Below are 18,639 nucleotides of genomic sequence, written 5' to 3' on the forward strand. Positions count from 1 at the left end.
TGCAGTCCATGGGACTCTCAAGAGTCTCCTCCAGCACCATAATTCAAAAGCATCAAGACCTGCCATAATTCAAAAGCATCAAGCACCAGACCTGCCATACTAACCCTCTTTTCCAAAGGAGTGGCCCCATCCTTGCGAAGTGTAACCAAGGGTACTCAGATAGTGGCACAGCCTCAATTAAGCAGGAGCAGTGGGCTTTGTCCAGTTGGGGGGGGGATCAGGAGTGTGTTCCTAGCATGGTTATGTCTCGCTCGGACTACTGCAATGCGCTCTACGTGGGGCTACCTTTGAAGGTGACCCGGAAACTGCAATTAATCCAGAATACGGCAGCTAGATTGGTGACAAGGAGCAGCCACCGAGACCACATCACACCGGTCCTGAAAGACCTACACTGGCTCCCAGTACGTTTCCGAGCACAATTCAGTGTTGGTGCTGACCTTGAAAGCCCTCAACGGCCTTGGTCCAGTAGACCTGAAGGAGCGTCTCCACCCCCATCTTTCTGACCAGACACTGAGGTCCAGCTCCGAGGGCCTTCTGGCGGTTCCCTCACTGCGAAAAGCCAAGTTACAGGGAACCAGGCAGAGGGCCTTCTCCGTAGTGGGACCCGCCCTGTGGAACGCCCTCCCACCAGTTATCAAAGAGAAAAATAACTACCAGACTTTTAGAAGACATCTAAAGGCAGCCCTGTTTAGGGAAGCTTTTAATCTTTAATAGGTTATTGTATTTTAGTGTTTTGTTGGAAGCCGCCCAGAGTGGCTAGGGGGACCCAGCCTGATGGGCAGGGTATAAATAATAAATTATTATTATTAGGCAAACAGGACAGATTAGGGATTGTGCTGGTTCTGTCCAGCAGTCTCCCTGCCTGAGCTGGTTTTGGAGGTGGTATTGAAGACTCCCAGACTGCTGGTTCTGGGGAACTTCAACATCCATGCTGAGGCGACTGGCTCTGGGATGGCTCAGGGGGCTGTCCCAACGCATTGGGAGAACACACTCTGGACCTTGTTTTCTCGACTGGGCAGGAAGAGAGTGGTCTGGAAGTGGGAGACATGGACATCAGCCCCATGTCAGATCACTTCCTGTTGAGAATCAGGCTTTTGGCACCTTTTCCCCTCCACGAAGGTGGGGAATCTACAGTGGACGCTTGGGTTGTGAATGTGATCCTTGCAGGAGGCACATCAGCAATCCCGCAGCGCCGTGTCTGCCCACACGTGGGTTGTGATTCGGCACTTCTGCACATGCGTGAGCGCCGACACCCAGATGTAACCCATTCCGGTACTTCCAGGTTTCGGCACGTCCATAAGCCGAAAACGCGGAACCCATTCCAGTACTTGGAAATGCGCAACCTGAAGCGTCTGTAACCCGAGGTATGACTGTATTAGGATGGCCCAGCCTCAGCGATTCTTCAGTAAGAGATGGGAAACAGAAGCTCTGCTAAACGAGATCCGGAAAACACCAACTGGAGAACAGCATGATGCGTAGAGGTCTAGAGCATTGGGCAGGCGGGGGATGGCTTCCCAGGTCCTAATAAAATGTCATCCCCACCACACGGAACGAGGACTGCTCTCTGGCTTAAGAGGCTCCTGCCAGACCACAACCATGAGAGGAGCTTGGAGTTCTGATGTGTAAACACAAAAGCACTCTTGAGCTTGGGGAAAATAATAGGTAATGTTGCTGTGGGGTGGGGTTTTTTTTGGGGGGGGGTTCCTAACTGGATGCTTGGATGAAAAGTTTGATGCTTGCAGGTATTCAAAGAAGATAAATCACTATATGGGTGAAATCCACAAATTTAAGCTGTTTCAACTTGTATTTTAATAGATGTGCAATTGTTTCTTGAACATCTTAACCAGAATATTTTTTTTATATAGCCTGTTTACTCAAGGTTTTTATTGTATTTCCCTTAATCATAAGGCAAATCCCATTTTATCTCCTTTTTTGGCAATTAAAGTGTCCATTTGAACTGGGCTATCAACTTGTTTTGCTGCATCTACTTGTTTTTTATATAAAATAACATCCTAATAAGTTTGAGAATAACTGCATAGAATTTTTTTAAAATGTGGTTTTCACAGTGCTGCGTGGTCAGGAATTGTTCCTCTTTGACTAACCCTCCAACCGCTCACATCACATCCAATGCTCTTTTCAAAATGATTGCTGGCTTCCCCAATGTCCACACCCTTTGAAAGTGGGTGGTTAGCAGTTCTGCCCCACTTCAAACCTGCCTAGTCTCCACTGCTGCCCACCAGAGCAGAGCCCCTCCTTGGCAAGTGGCACCACTTGCTGCCCTTGAATGTTACCCTGAACAGCTGTCACCTGACAAAGCCTGGAAATCCCAACTATGAACAAAAAAAAAACCAACAAATGAATTGTTACAAATTAAATGACGTGTGTAATGATCCTGATGAACCTATGTGGGCAGAAATGCTGAATCCACCTGCAGACACTCCAAGGAGAGTAACTGATCCAGGATCTCCTCCAAAGTCTCTTGGGACCACTTGATCCAGTAAGCCCGTGTTTCCACGTGCAAGCTCATCCCCAGCACCGGAAAGAAGGAAAAGCACAGAGATTCAGGTGGTGTTGTGGGTTCAACCAAAGTTCAAATCCCCACTCAGTCTCAGACCAGGAACCATATTGCCTCTTCTGCTTCACAGCTGGTTCTGATGGTGCTCTAGGGCTGCCCAGAGCTGAAATCCTAAGCGATTAGCTGTCCGCTTCCTCCCCCTCCTCCTCGTTTTGCTCTTCCTCCTCCATCCTTTCATCCTCCTCTTCGTTCTCATCGCCTCGGTTCTTCTCAGGGTCTTCTGCATCTCCCTTCTGGTCTTTGTCTTTTTTCTTTAGCTCGGAGGCTCCCTTTTTGCCTTTCTGTTCACGCCTGTAAGCTAGAAGGACAAGCAACCGTCAAAGCAAGCCCAGGCAGTGGCTATTACCATCACACACTTGAGCACAGGAGAATGTGAGCCAGAAGCTGAACAGAGGGCGCTTGAGTATTTACCTTCTAAGGATTCCTTTAAGGGGACAACAAATCTCTGGAACTCCATCTCCTCCATGGCTGAGAGGACATCTGCAGCATTCAGCGTCTTTCTTTTCCCCTTCATTGCAAAATTGTTGGCACTAATTAAGGAGAAAGCAAAGGAAAAATTACTCACCCATCACTAGTTAAAATCTTCCACCAGTCTTTTTCCCTTGGAAAAAGTAAACTTCTAATAATTAATTCTCTTGCTCCTGCCCCTCATAAAACTAAACAGCAGCAAAATGGCTACACAGTGCAACTATGTGGTTTCAAAGCTTTAATTAGTTTTTTCCCCAGGTGACTACCCATATGAAAAACATACATGCACCTGTATCAATGCACAGCTCTTTTGAGGGTACTAAAACGAATATCTTAATTTTCAAGACCACCATTGTTTAAATAACTTTTTATGAGGAGGCATGGCTTGCCAAGGTGCAAGATAGCAGCATGACCTAATTTTTCCCGTCAATTGGACCAATAGACTTGTACTGAAGCCTTTGTTGATATACAACAATGTTTGCGTTGTTCTATACTGTCCACCTTATGGAGGTTGAGGCTACTGGAAGGCTGGAACGCCACCAAACGTATTGCATTATGTTTGTGTTATTAAAACTGGTACGGTCATTGTTTATAAGGTGTGTGTTGAACAATTGTGAAGGGACAGCCCAAGCTCTCTTTACTTTTTGTAGACCGAGTGAACAAAAAAAATCAAAACAAAACCTACCGACATGACCGCAACCAGTTCCACTAGCCACATACCACTGTCAGTAAGTAAAAATGGTGAGAGGCTTGAGCTTATCCAGTCAGGCTCATAGGTCCCACCAGCAGCAGCACTCACTCACCATGATGTGGCGTACAACACAAACACACTGGCAGCTCGGGAGATCGCACTTCGGGCTTCTTTGGAAATATTTACTCCATCAGGAAGCTGAGGGGAAAGAGGTGTTCGTAAGCCTGGGAGCCATGTCATGTCTGCATTCAGCAGGCACCAGTTGCCCACAGCGTTCTGTCCCACTCCCATCAAGACACGCCTGACATTGCACTTCTGCCACTGATGAGGGTGTTTTCCCTCTCCCTCTATGTCTTGCACACCAACCACTAGCGCCTCTGTCTTCTCCAACGCTCCAGGTTCCCAGCATCTTATCCACTTACTCATGGCTCCCACGACACCCAAAGTATTTTTACAGAATTTTAACCATATAATGAAACACGACAAATACGTAAAACCCAAACAAAGGCTGGCACAGGATGTTACATTCAGCAGAGGAAATGCTAAAGCAGGTTATCCGGGTGGCTGCAATAAGATAAAGGCAGGTAAGTAGAGAGAGAATGAGAGAACAAGAGGTGAGGTAGACAGGACTTGTAAGATGTACGGAAACACAAACCTTTAACAGAAGCCATCGGAGCCACAAGGAGTACCAAGAACAGGGCTCAGCCACACTTCCATTTGCTCTGAAATCACAGGTCCAAGAGGTTTTTATTTTGTCCTGCCACTTTCCCCGGAAAAACCTGCCGTTTGTACTGCTGAACAAAGGCCACAGAAAACCCCATCGATGTTTGTTCCGATTCAACAGCAAACGGTGGGTTTTCCTGGGGAATGTGGCTGGAAAAAGAAGAAGAGAAGCTACTTGCACTTTCAGGAAACATCCGAAGGGAGCCCTGTATCAGGAGAGTTGTAATGTTTGGGTATTTTTGGAGGGCTGGGGAAACCCAGCCAGACAGGTGGGGTATATTGTTGTTTTTGTTGTTATTATTGAGTTTATATACCGCCCTATACCGGTAGGTAGAATATAATAAAATTATTATGATAAGAACAGTATAATTGTTGCTCTTGCCTGCAACCCTGGGGCAAGCGGTGGAAGTGTGCCTGAGCCCCTAGAGGTTGCTTATTACTCACGGCTTCCTTCATGATGCGAGTGATGACAGCGTTGGGCAGGTTCAGGTCTTCAGGACGTTCTGCCATGGCGCCCCCGGAACCTGGGGGCAAATGGGTTATTTAAGTTTAGGGAAGCTTATAATGTTTGGTGCATTACTGTATTTCAATATTTTGCTGGAAGCCGCCCTGAGTGGCTGGGGAAGCACAGCCAGGTGGGCAGGGTATAATTAAATAATTATAACTATTATTATTATGCGCCCTCTCTCCCCCCACGCATAGCTGCCAACTTTTCCCTTTTCTAGCGAAGAATCCTATTCGGAATAAGGGAATTTCCCTTTTAAAAAGTATTTGAAGATGCAACAAAGCGAACGGGACTCCTTGGCTGGCTTTGAAGAAACATTCATAAACTTTTTTATTGATGATATATCAGCTAAATAGTTTGAGGATCTATACAGTGGTACCTCGGGTTAAGCACTTAATTCGTTCTGGAGGTCAGTTCTTAACTGGAAACTGTTCTTATCCTGAAGCACCACTTTAGCTAATGGGGCCTCCTGCTGTTGCCGTGCCGCCGGAGCACGATTTCTGTTCTCATCCTGAAGCAAAGTTCTTAATCCGAGGTAATATTTCTGGGTTAGCGGAGTGTGTAACCCGAAGCGTCTGTAACCCGAGGTACCACTGTACAACTGTTAACATGCAGAAAACTGCATTCTCAGAGAAACCAAAGACTGGAACTGAGGGAAGACGGGGGGGGGGGGAGAGGAAAAATGGGGAGAAAAATAAGGATGGTATGTTTCTGGATAATATGTTTTGTTTGAATTTTAAAGTTTTTTTAAAAAAAGGGAAATGTTGGCAGCTCTGCCCCCACGACAACCGCCCTCGGCCTCTGGGCGGCTCTTTCCCTCGCTCCGCGTCCCTCACGGGGCCCAAGCGGCCGAGACAGGCGACCCCCGGCCCCCGCCTCCCTCACGGACAGGCGCCTTGGGAACTCCCCGCGCAGGCGGCCCTGAGGGGAATAATCGCCTGAAGAAAGCGCCGCCGCCGCCGCCAGGAATGCCCGCCCACGGCCTCCCCGCTCCCCGCGCTCGAGGGCGGCCCTTTCGGCCCCCGCCGCCCCCCGCGCCAGGGCGCCCCTGAGCCTGCACAGAGCGCGGCGCCCCTCACCGCTCGCCTCAGCCGCCGCCAGCAACGGCCGCTCGGAAGGCGCGCCGAGAGGGGTCGCCTCAGCACTCCCGGCATGCAGCGCGCCTGCGCCTCGTCGCCACGATGCTTCCGGCTCCTCTGCGGTGGCTTCCCCTCACGCCGCCCCGCCAGCGGCGCCCGCGAAGGAGCCGCGGAAATGGAGCGGGGGCGCGACCCTCGACAAGCTTTGCGTCGGAAGCTCCCACGTAGAAAGCCTGAGGAGACCGAGAACTACTGCCTCCGCAGCCCTTGTCCCGCATATGGCGGCGGGACGAAGGGGAGCCGGAAGTTCGGGGCCGCCAAGCGTGCGCCGCTGGTCGGCTTTGCTAAGAGGCCTCCGCGTCCGAGCCTCTCTGTCCCGCGCGGTGCACTCTGGGAAGAGGAGAGGGAGGGCGCTTGACGTTGCTTAGCAACCAGAGAGCGGCCCCATTTAGCGCAGGTGGGGGAGAAAAGGCGGGAGAAAAGGGCGGGAAAAGGGGGCGAGGGCGGGGGGAGGGGAGTCCCGGAACCTTTTCCTCACAGAAAAGGACGGAGAGGGCGCGAAGGAGCCCCTGAGCATGCACAGAGTGCCTACTCCCTCACACACACACACCTGGCTGGTTGAGACGGAGACTTTGTTCCTCTCCTTCTCAAACTCTGTTTTTATAAATCTCCTTCCATTCAATTCGGGTCCTCTTTACCGCCTTCCATCTGGAGGCCTGGAGCCGCTTTGCAGCATAAGGGGCAGAGGGAAAAAAGGGTGAAATCAAGATTATGCGACCCCCGAGCGAGGGTCGAAGTTTTATTCTGTTTTTGAGGTTCTGTGGAAAGCCGCCCAGATTAAATAAATTAATAATAATAATAATAATAATAATAATTTATTATTTATACCCCGCCCATCTGGCTGAGGTTCCCCAGCCACTCTGGGCGGCTCCCAATCAGTGTTAAAAATAGTACAGCATTACATATTAAAAACTTCCCTGAACAGGGCTGCCTTAAGATGTTTTCTGAATGTCAGGTAATTCTTTATCTCTTTGACATCTGCTGGGAGGGCGTTCCACAGGAAGGGCGCCACTACCGAGAAGGCCCTCTGCCTGGTTCCCTGTAGCCTCACTTCTCGCAGCGATGGAACTGTCAGAAGGCCCTCGGAGCTGGACCTCAGTGTCTGGGTTGAACAATGGGGGTGGAGACACTCCTTCAGGTATACTGGACCGAGGCCGTTATTTAATAATAAACAAATATTATATTAATTATCATCATCATCCCTTTCTTCTCCCCAGCCCCCCCTCTGACTTTTGCCAAGGCCATTTTCAAGCCTGATTCAGGGTTTGAGGCAGTGAGATTTTGGTTTTATCTACTCCAGGCATGTCCAAAGTCCGTTTCGGGGGCCTAATCCGGCCCAACAATCGGTTTAATCTGGCCCCTGTGGCAGTTCATATTTCCTGGGGTAAAAAATCCTAAAAAAAACCTCAACAACGTATTGGGGTGAAATCATTAAAAAATGTCAACAACTTTGCTTGGCCCTCTTTGAAAAAAGTTTGGACACTACTCCGTTTTTTATTGTTATTGTTGTTCTGTAGTTCCAAACATGTTTTCTTTACTCATTTGTTGTTACTCATTTCCTCTTCCCTGAGGAAAAGCCTACAAACGCTGTCGGTGAAATAAATGGGAACTGGATTCATTTCTGTTCTGTCTCTGGACACAAAGCATGTCTAAGGGGGATCACGGACACAGAGCCCACGGCATTTTGACTCTTCTTTTTTCCTTTCCCCATAGGGTCTCCCTTGCCTCCCCCCTCACAACAGCCCTGCAAGGTTGCCTTAGGCAGAGACACGGTGGGTGAGCAGCCGAAAGCTTCGTTTCTGAGCAGGCAATTTGAACCCAGAGCCCCCTGGTCTGAAAATGGTTCTGGCACCATTCCCATCACATGCACACAATAAAAAAATCAAATAGAAGTTGAGGAGCAGCAAGTATCAGTGTAGCCAAAGGTTTGAACTACCAGCTCCTAATACCTGTAACTAAAATTTTCTGTGTGTGTGTGTGTATTTTAAAATGTGCAATAAACATTGCAGTTATAAACTAACTTTTTTTAAAAGCAATGAAAGAAAACAGTGCAAAAAAAACAAGAAAGATTTGCAATGAGTATCATCAGTTACAGTGCCATACATTATTATATTTGTATATATAAATATTACTGTCCTACGTGATTATCAGAAACCTACTATATTTGTATAAGCTCCTTCCAAACGTCAATTTATTTAAATAAACCTTTCACATTTCTACACTAACTTACCTGCGAGTAAGCCCCGCTGAATTCCATTTGATTTATTTATTTAGACGTCTGACAGCGTATTTCAAAACACCACCAACAAAATACAATGTGACAAAAACAAACCACTTAAGATGACTGGTAAAAGAATAAAGCCAGCCTTGAAATAACGATTGTCCTGATAGCAGACTTACTTCCGAGTAGATGCATATAGGATTGGCTCTACCCCTACACACGCCACCTGTTTTATCCGGACAACAACTCTGCAAGCTAAGTTAGGCCAGCAGAGAAAGATGGAGGGAGAGCCACCAGCCCCAGGCTATCGGGAACCAGGCAGCTTCCCATCCCATCGGAGCTGTTGTGATTGGTGTGCAAGGTCTTCCAGCTCTGGGCATCTCTTGGTTTAAAAAGCACAACAAGGACTCTTTTGCACCCACTTTGTCTCTCTTAAAAAGTTGTGTCTGCCAGGTCAGGATTTCACCAGCAGCAGATGAGGGAGTCAACCAGCATTTCTGGATTGTGTCCCATTGGACTAAAGAGAACTTTTATAGATGAATGTTTTTCCATACTTCTAAATAAGATATATTTTTTGCATGTACTGTATGCAGTCAAAATGGCTGCTCCAAAGAACCCAGTTTAAGGTGTCTTAAAGGAGCAGGAGGGAGTTTTCATGCATGCAGGTGTGTATTCTGTAAAGCGCCGTGTGATCCTCGGATGAAGGGCGGTATATAAATTTGATTAATAATAAAATTACTTTGCCATCTTTCCCCTTTGCAAAGGCTAAGGGCAAGTAACCAGAGGAAGGTTTTGCCATTTTTTCTTCAGGAAATAAGCAGGCTATGGGATGGGTAATGAATGGCTAGAACACCTCTTGACATCCTTTGGTTGCCTTGATCTCCGCTCACCTGACCTGGACCAGGAAGGTTCTCTCCATCTTAATGAAGGGGAGGTTCTCTCTCAGGCTTAGGCAGCACACAGGTGCCTAACTAGCACATTGAATTGCATCTGGAATACTAAAGACCCAGGACTTAGCTATACAGCTGTAGATATAATGTTTTAAAAGTGTTGTAAAGTGCAATATACAAATGTGGCACTAGATGGTAACAGTGAGCTATGCAAAATTCATTGTACTTTTGCAAAACTTTTTTTTTCAAAAAAAAGCGTTTCCACAGCGTTTCTTTTATGTGTGCAAATTCCACCCCAGTGGGGTTCTAACCAGCAGCAGGGGAGTTACTGGCCAGCAGCCTGTCCCTTCTGAAAAAATTGCTCACTGTTTCCTCTTGTTTTCAGGCTGCTCTAGAAAGCCAGGATGGCGACCATCGATGCCAGTCAGTGGGATGAAACCATTTGTGATATGATTGCCTGCCAACACCCTCCTTGCTGGGAGGCAGTCCAGAGGATCGTGAAAGGGCAGCCCCGGATCATGTTGAGAAGCCTTGACTCTCCGGAGGGAGATTCCCCCGAACCTGAAGGTAAGCCAGAGAAACTCTCACCCTGCACAATACGCTAAATTTATTGATTAAATATATATATCGCCCTTCATCTGGAGATCACAGGTTTACGGTATAAAATCATAAAAGATGTAACATAATAACAAATAATAACAATTTAAACAGCAACCTCCTCACTGTTTAAAAGGCCCAAGATGATGATGATGATGATTAGTTATTAAATGTATATGCTTCTGGTAGCGATTGGACGCCAAACTATACTAGCCAAGTTTGACCCTATAGCTGTTGCAAGCAGTAAGCTGGAAGTGTCACCACTCATTCCTTTCTGCCTTTCCTTCTGTAGCTGGAGGGCTCTTCTCTTTGGTTTTTCCATGTTTCAGATGAACTGCCGACACTGAAGATTGTGGACCTTCCCCTCAACTATTCTCAAAGAAATCAGATAAGATGTGCTGAAAGTTTACTTTCCATCTCAAAAACTATCTCAAGCATCAAAGGTTCTAGAAGTTATTCGAATACCACCCTGAACAATGCTTTGATGCCCCCAATTTCACGAATCAGGTTAGCGCACCGAGATTTCCCATAAATATGTGCTTCTGGAATCACAGGCTTTGGGTGTCTGACGTTTAATGCATTTTTTTGCTGCTCCCGTGAATTAGATCCATTTTGGTGTCATTGGTAAAAAATCCTCATGTCAGACACACCCCCCCAACAGACAGAGGAGGTATCTATAGCAGGAAATATAACCTACCATGACACTCACCTGCACAACCCCATTGAAACAAACTGGAGCTGAGCAGATACGTTGCAGTATCATTGTGGAAACCCCATACGTTTAAACGAGGCTTGCACAGTTGAGCTTACTGGTGGGTTGTGCCCTGTGTCAATTCATGCTGTTGCCCGTGTGGTTTTTCCAGTTCCGAAAGGTATCCCTTCCCAGGACTGAACTCCAGGATGGAAACTCGCGCTTCCCACTTCACACCGATAAGTTTCACCTGCTTGAGGCAAGCTGAGAAAGTGAGTTCTCTGGATTGCTGGGAAGCTGGCTGTGGGTTGGGAGGTTGGAGAGAGACAGTAGGTCAGGAGGGGCAACTGACACATGGCCAGGGTCCTGCTGGCTCAGCACCAGCAGTAAGCACTTCCAGGAAGAGGCTGCTTCACGCTGCACTCTCTCCCTCTCCCTCTCTCTCTCTGGCTGCTTCCACAAGTGAAATCTAAACAGTGGCTCCACAACACACTTCACACAGCATAACAGCTGAAGCACTGCCTACCAGCCCTTTAATTGGTAATTTCCTCCTAGCTTTGGATACAGTTGGCACTTTAATCGATTCCTTTCCCTTTGTAGCCTGAGTGCTCCTACCTCCTGCTTTTTAACTTCCTATATATTTTTATTACTGTGATTGCCCACTTAACGGCATTGATTACTCCAGTTGCTCGATGGGATTTCTTTGTAAACAATTAGAGCCTTAGGATTAGAAAGGGACCTTGAATTCCATCTAGCCCAACCCCCTGCTGATGCTGGAAACTCACCACAATTGCTAGTTAAATTAATTAATTTCCTTTAACTTGCAGTTGCCCAACTTTTGGCATTACGATTGATAATAATAAGCAGCGCAGCTCCACATTATTGTTATACGCCTCCTGCCCAAATAATGCTTGGATATGCATAATGGGAGAGCTCATAGCCTTCCCTAAACTCCTAAAACAGTCTATTATACAGCTTTCTTTTTATCTCACACATGCTGTTTACTTACAGCATGGGTAGGCAAACTAAGGCCTGGGGGCCGGATCCGACCCAATCACCTTCTAAATACGGCCTGCGGACGTTCTGGGAATCAGCGTGTTTTTACATGAGTAGAATGTGTTCTTTTGTTTAAAATGCATCTCTGGGTTATTTGTGGGGCCTGCCTGCTGTTTTTACATGAGTAGAATGTTTGCTTTTTTTTAAAAAAAAAATGCAATCTGGGTTATTTGTGGGGCATAGGAATTCGTTCATTATTATTTTTTCAAAATATAGTCCGCCCCCCCCCCCCAAGGTCTGAGGAACAGTGGACCGGCCCCCCTGCTGAAAAAGTTTGCTGACCCCTGACTTACAGCATTGCCTGAAACCTTGGAGAGCTCCTGACTCTGAGCTGGCTGGGCCCCAAAGGCATGACTTGGGGTAAAGCAGCTTCCTGTGTTCCTAAGCAGGCAAGAGCTGTGTGTTCCTTCTGGCCAGCTACATCACAAAGATTATTTAATGGCCAGCCGTGGCACTCCACCACGAAATATCGCAAAAATTGACAAAAGCAGCTGCAGAAACCACTTCTTTGGAAATCTTAGATGTGTTTCTCTAGTGACCTTGTATAAGCTCTTTGGGGGCATTTGGCTAAATGGAGCATCTCATTTTCCCACATGTATATGATAGATACAGGTGACGGACTTCAGTGAGTCTGCTGTGCACGGGCTGTGCACACACCTGCCCCCCTGTGGAAGCTTGGTGGTCACATGGGTCCCAGACAGGCGCCACAGGCTTCTGCGACCTGAAAAGCCGGCCACAAGAGGGTACGTAGCAGGATGTGGGTCCACATTGTCCCACAGGCACCACAGGCTTCTGCGACCTGAGAAGCCGGCCACAAGAGGGTAGGTAGTAGGATGTGGGTCCACATTGTGCCATGTGCATCTTAAGGGTTTCCCCTTGTGCTGGAGGCTGCTGGAGGCTTCAGTGGCTTGAACTTCCCTGATAGCCTGTAGACCAGGCACAGTGAAGATGACTCCCCTGGGCAGTTCCTAAATACAGAGCCCGAGGACCTTACCCTGTAACACCTGTAGGAAATGATCCTGCTCACTTATTTATTTCTTACATCTTTATTCTCCTTTTCAGCCAGTCTAGTCATGCCCCGCAAAAGCAGCTCACACTAACCAAAATCCAAAATGAAAACTTAATGCCACGTACTCTGTGGGGAGTGGGGAGTCTCAGCTGGGTATAATAACAAGACATTATGGCAGGGGGCGCTTGACCGAGGGTTTCAGTGGCTGGCTGAGAAGGGAGTTCTCTGCTGGAGAGTCGTCCTTCCCTTCCCTGCCTGCCTGCCTTCCTCTCTCCTTCCAATAGCCGAAGCAATGGTAGCTGAAGGGCTGGGTGTAGGAAGTTGCCTTACTAGAGACGAGAGTTTGCAAGAAGTTAACTGTGGGGCTTCTCTTTTATTAGAGTGCGGGTGAAAGACCTTGCTTCAGAAAGCACCCTCATGGTTGTGGAGAAGAAGGAGATGGTAAGTTGAGCTTTTTGCACTGCCTAGATCTTGCTCTTGCTTTCTACGTCAGAAGCCGCCTGCCCAAAGCGTGCTGCCTCTTTCCCTTACTTGGCATGCTGGCCTGGCTCCTGTGCCTTTAATGGCAGCCTGAAATGCTGAAGTGTAACATGTGAAGCTTTTGCTGGCATTGGGAGAAAGTGCTGAGGGAGCACTCTGCCTGCTACGTTTTTGTTGGCTGCTGATAAAGGCAGGGGAAGGTCTGGGTGTCCCACTTCCAAGCTGTTCCAAGTCTACAGCCGGGAGCCGGGGGGGGGGGGGAGATTCCATCAGGCTGAATTCTATGGCAGCAGTACTCAGTGACGATGGGTTGGGAGCAAAGAGGAGTACACAAGAGCCTGCCTGTTCCAGGGTGTTTGTGTGAGTGCCAGGTGCCAGTGGATGGACCTGCCTTTTTGGAGCGGGTGGGAAGGGCAGAGGTGGTAAGAGCAGTGGGAGAGTGTTTGTGGCTTTCCTCCCCTCCTGCCCACTGGAATTACCTTATTTCACAGAAAAGAAAAAAATCGAATAAAGTTCCTACAGGTGGTCAGCCCTACCTCCTTCATCTAAGGAAGAAGCCAAAGGAACATGCCAATATGCCGAGGTCAGCTCCTAAACCACCATTTCCCTAACAAGGGTTCATGCCTTTTAAAGAGCCAGGCCTGTATCTTGGTCCGCTGGTTTTGGTATCCTGACCCCTAAGAGCAAAGAGAACCCTCAAGAAGCCCATGCACCACCAGCATCGTCCTCCGGGGCTTGGCCAAGTTACTCCAAATTCTGTTTGAGAGGCAGAAACTGTAACAGCCGGGTGGGCAGAGTATGGTCCCCATTCTGTACTCATCGTGTGCTGTTGTTTTTGCCCTAAAGTATCCTTGCAGGTAAAGAAAAGGATCCCAAGGGAAGCCTCCTTGTGAGTAAAGAAAGGGATCCCAAGGGAAGCCTCCTGGGGGAGAAGAGCTTCCCATCCTGTCACTCGCAGCTGGCTCCTGTTGAGCCCCCACTGCCTCGCTGCAGGAGCCTCCTGCATCTAGAGAACAGAAGGGGGGACGTGGCAGCCAGGAAGGAGGAGCTGGAGTCCCTCTTCACTGTGCACAAGGCACCCAGTGCAAAGGTAAGCAGTAACTGGGAGGGAGCTGGTTGCGTTGGTCCATATGTTATCATTATAGGGAGTCAGCTAAGGTGTGCCTTTGGCCTGATGATCTCATGTTCAAAACTCTTATGGTGGTACCTTGGGTTACAGATACTTCAGGTTACAGACTCTTCAGGTTACAGACTCTGCTAACCTAGAAATAGTACCTCGGGTTAAGAACTTTACTTCAGGATGAGAATAGAAATCACACAGCGGCAGCAGGAGGCCCCATTAGCTAAAGTGGTACCTCAGGTTAAGAACAATTTCAGGTTAAGAATGGACCTCCAGAACGAATTAAGTTCTTAACATGAGGTACTATTGTACTGTGTTCAAGCACTGTTGCTTTTCACATTATGGCATCCTTGACACACGGATAAGGTGGGGTAGGGGAGGCAAGCGCTTCTGACTTGCCCTTCAGCTTTTACCTGCCTGCCTTTGCCTGAAGACCTGTGGGGCTCCAGATCTTCTACCAGGGAGAGGAGCCCCTGCCTCCCCACTGCAGTGCCTCAGAGGCCTTGGGACCATCTGCCTGCTGGACCTGCCAAGACCCCTTGTGGGATTCTTTGGCTGGAGTCCTGGGGACGTGGCCTTTCATAAGAGGCTGTGACAAAGGTGTGCAGGCTTCCTTCCCTGTGTTCGCTAGAGCAACCGCCTATTGCTCCTTCAGCTGATGCCATAATCCAGGCAGTGCTTCTGGGGCAGTGTGGTGCTCAGCAGGGATGCAAGTTTTACCATGTGCATCAGTGACGCCACAGTGTTTTTGTGGAAAGGGAGAAAATGCCTTCAGTTTCCACATGCAGCAACTTTTTAAACATTTTGTTGCTGTTACAGAGTCATATAGAATAGGAGAATCCACGAGCACAATCCACAAGTCTTTGATAGATAAAGATTATAAGCTTATGATGGCTCCTCAGTTCACCCTGCCTCTGGTACCCAGCCTGACTTTTGTGGGTTCTTTGCATGAGGAGCGCTTTTAGTCAAGCTATGTGCTTTTTTATGTGTGTGTGTGAATTTTTTATTATTATATGTGCTTTTGTGGTTGTAAGCCCCTTTGAGACACCTTAGTAGGTGACGAGTAAATGTGATAATCATAATAGAAACAACAACAGCACACCTTGGTGTGTCTGTGACGGGATATTACGAAATTGTACGTATTTGTTGGCCCATCAAGCAATCCTATACCTGTTTGTAAGGTGGAGAAGGCACAAATACCTATCTATTCCAAATTGGAGTTTTGTTTTGAAGTCTTACCGGGTAAGGATGTTAGTTCAGTTTCTCCTCCATCCTGTTACTGACATGTGGTTTTGAAACATGATGTGGTGGCGGCTCAGAACCAGTTTCCATCTCACATCTTTGCTTTTGACTCAGGCGTGGTTTTTGTTGCATTTGGCTTGCAAGGAATAATCGGCTCTAAACTGCATTCTCTTCTCTTCTCCCTTCCCCTCCATTCTTTAGATTCCCCTGAAAGAAAATCTCCTGAGACGGACACCAAGCCAACTAAAGTTTGCCTTAAGAGGTTTGGATAGCATACTTCTAGCTGTAGGCGATGCCTAAATCTAGCTGTGGGGGCAGGCATCCAAGAGATTTTCTAGAAAGACTGAGCTGTGTGTTCCGGTTTTGCTCTAGACTCTGTGGCTTTCAGGCGTCCAATGCCAATGCTGGTAGAGCAGCAGGAAGTTGTGGATCCCCCTTGCAGTGACGGAGGAGGAGGCGGCCTCCCAGGCAAGGCCCAGCTCCACCAGGAAGGCATAAGTGCTGTCAGAGCAGGGCAGTTCTCTCAGGTGGGTTAAGAAACTCCATTTCCTACCCAGGCACCAGCTGGGTATGTGGAATTTGAACAGTGGTAATCAAGAAGATAGGTTTTTTGAGAAAGCAACATGGTAGAACAACATGGTAGAAGATAGGTTTTTAGAGAAAGCAACATGGTAGAACAACTTGCTAGAGACTGGAGAGGTGGGCTTGTTTTGTTAATTATTAAAATGTAAGATATAGAAATGCAGGACAGGCAAAGGAAATATTTTGTAATGTGTAATAATGAATAAAAGAGTGAATTCCCCTCCTCAATCCATTGCATGTCTTTTCAGGGTGGATTTGAGTCTTCCATGGCCCAAATTGGGCAAAAGGTGTGAAACATGTATCCCCAAACTGGATATTAGATATATATATATATATATATATATATATATATATATATATATATATATGCAGGTTTTGGTGTCCTCGGGTGTCTTCCCGTGTAAAAGTTGGGGTGTCTAGGCGACGTTTCGACGAGGTCTCACTCGTCATCTTCAGGCTGGTGCTTTCGGCTTCTTGTTACTGGAACAGAGCAGGATCTCAGTGTTTGAGTTCCTATAAATACTGTTGAGGGGGTGTGGTGTATAGCCTCCAATGTTCTGGGCAGAGAGGAAGTTCCCAGGCTAGTGTGCCTTTTCTTCTTTTGTTCCTTAATTACTTGAGGGATATCTTGAGTGATATATATATTTGGGGGGTGGGAACTGTTTTCTTCTGCATAATTAAGGTTTCCATCACTCTGTCCCCCACCGGGCCATAACAGACTATTTTTTAAAGGGTACCTCGTTTATTCACCCCAGCTGATAACCACCACCTCATCTTTGAACTTCCATAGACAACAGATTCTGCCTTTGGGAAAGTTCTCAGAAGACACCATGGTGGTATTTTAAAGATGTTTTTGCCCTTAGAAATGCAGACATTTCAGACACTTTAAGTTTAGTGTGTGTTTTGGTTCTCCAGTCAAATCTCTTATCTATCTTGGGCAAGCAGTCCTAAAGGGTGGGGTAGAGAGATCCATCATTGCCACTTATTCTCCTTCTCAGCCTGCAGAAAACAGCAGAACACAGGTGCCGCTGCCATCACCAGCAACGGCTGCCACTGCTGCTGATGGGCAAAAGCCCTCGGTCAAGTTTGAGTCACACAAGAGCAGCACGGGCGCTTTGTACATGGAGGGTGAGTGCTTCCAGCACCTTCTGCCTTGTGGCAGCTCTTGCCATGCACTGTGCTGTGGAATGGACAGGTGGGCAGGAGGGTGGAGGCACACCATCTAGGGAGGGGCAGCCCCCACCCCAAAATGTAAATGTGCAGGCCAGGCCCCCTCAAAGTTCTGCAGTGTCTTAACAACAGGCTAAATGAAGACCAGTTCCAAAGGGCTGTTGTTGGGGTTGCGCTGGAGAAAAAAGTTGGGCAGAAGGCCAGCAGCCCCTTGGGCTCAGGCCATGGACCTCTGCAGGCTACTTTGCTTAGTGAGTTGGGGTTGTTGTTTTAAATTGATAATCAAAAAGCCAGCAGTCAAATAACAACAGCAATGACAGATGGACCAATAATTCGCCTGAGGGTGGGGTGGAGGGGAAGAGAAAAGAGGAGAGCCGTTCAGGTGCAGGAGAGCTGTATGTTGATCCACATAGTATAAGCCTCTTTTCCAGCATGTTGCACACAGCAAGCTCTTTCCCAGGGGACTTTGCAGAAGGAAACACAAGTGGCCGTGTAGAGGAAGGTCAGGTCCTATGAGGCACAGGAGCACTTTCCTCACTCAGCCCAGGGATCTGCTGGGCCTCCTCAGTCTCTGCCTTTTGGTGCTGCCCTTTGGTTGTGCTGTTTTCCTTAAGGACCTTGAGTACAGAAGTAGAAATGGAAGGGGGCGGGGAGCAAAGAGGAAGTGCTGTGACAGAGGAGGCTAAAGACATAGGTTTATGTCCAGTGCTATTGCTGCTTAGAGTAGACCTATTAAAATTAATGGGCATGACCTACTGAGGTCTGTTAATTTAAATGGGTCTGCTTTGAGTAGGATTTAGCTGGATACGTCCAACAATAACAACAAATTTCTTCGAATGCATCAGTAGCAGGACACCCACCTCAGCAAGCAGTTGGACCATTGGATGGCCAGGGAGTCTCAGGGAGAACCCCAGGGGTTTGGACTCGATGGCCCTTGTGGTCTCTTCCAACTCTATGATTCTATGATTGATGTTCTAAAATAAGGAAGTTGCAGTGAAGCCCAGTAGATCCTTGGTTTGTTCCTCAAGTGGACTGACCAGCCCCACGGTCACAGGGAGACTCTCCTCCTCCCATACACCTTTCCTGGCCTCCTCATGTTGGAAATCCTCAGGGGGACAAGTTCTGATCACATGACCAGGAAGCCAGCGTTATGTGCATCCCTGTCCTTGTGCCTTACTCTGTTTCTGTTTTCCTCTTCTTCCACAGCTGATGGAGAGTTCTGGCTCAAGAGAGTGGCTCAGAAACAAGAGAAGACCCTCTTGCAGTTCCAGTCCATAAATCCTCCTCCTCCTCCTCCCTCCCCACTCATGTCTGAGACCAGCGATTAACCTCTAGGCCTGGCTTGAAGTGAAAAGGCAGCAGGGGGGGAGGGGGCATGTGTAGGCAGCAGCCTACTGTAGAAATGGGTTTTTATTCCCCTTTATGTGGATCCCTGGTTGCTCTTCTTGGACTTGGAATCATTAAAATCCCAGCTCTTCCA

At 47.8% G+C, this 18,639-nt stretch overlaps 2 protein-coding genes across 5 annotated transcripts; one reads left to right on the forward strand and one right to left on the reverse strand.

Annotated features, from left to right (window-relative positions):
- Positions 1-2,360: 2,360 nt before the first annotated feature.
- POLE3 (DNA polymerase epsilon 3, accessory subunit) lies at positions 2,361-6,125 on the reverse strand. The gene is made up of 5 exons (XM_081916083.1): positions 6,042-6,125; positions 4,902-4,981; positions 3,847-3,932; positions 2,987-3,105; positions 2,361-2,873 (listed from the first exon to the last, which is right to left on the reverse strand). Exons 2-5 carry the CDS (start codon positions 4,965-4,967, stop codon positions 2,695-2,697), a joined length of 450 nt encoding a protein of 149 aa, XP_081772209.1. The 5' UTR covers positions 4,968-4,981; positions 6,042-6,125; the 3' UTR covers positions 2,361-2,694.
- Positions 6,126-6,356: 231 nt separating this feature from the next.
- Positions 6,357-18,639, forward strand: LOC309370857 (uncharacterized protein C9orf43 homolog). 4 transcript variants are annotated; one of them, XM_081913028.1, is made up of 13 exons: positions 6,481-6,498; positions 7,815-8,026; positions 9,598-9,779; positions 10,139-10,316; positions 10,673-10,772; positions 12,163-12,299; positions 12,946-13,006; positions 13,537-13,628; positions 13,892-14,135; positions 15,609-15,669; positions 15,780-15,934; positions 16,988-17,117; positions 18,366-18,639. In XM_081913028.1, the coding sequence occupies exons 3-13, from the start codon at positions 9,617-9,619 to the stop codon at positions 18,485-18,487; spliced, it is 1,443 nt and encodes a 480-aa protein (XP_081769154.1). In that variant the 5' UTR covers positions 6,481-6,498; positions 7,815-8,026; positions 9,598-9,616; the 3' UTR covers positions 18,488-18,639. The 4 variants fall into 4 exon arrangements, with proteins under 4 accessions (XP_081769155.1, XP_081769154.1, XP_081769156.1 ...); XM_081913029.1 differs by lacking the exon at positions 7,815-8,026 and having other exon boundaries at positions 6,357-6,498; XM_081913030.1 differs by lacking the exons at positions 6,481-6,498; positions 7,815-8,026 and adding an exon at positions 8,380-8,775.

The sequence above is a fragment of the Podarcis melisellensis genome (assembly GCF_964234715.1).
Source record: "Podarcis melisellensis genome assembly, chromosome: 1".
NCBI classification, from domain to species: domain Eukaryota; kingdom Metazoa; phylum Chordata; class Lepidosauria; order Squamata; family Lacertidae; genus Podarcis; species Podarcis melisellensis.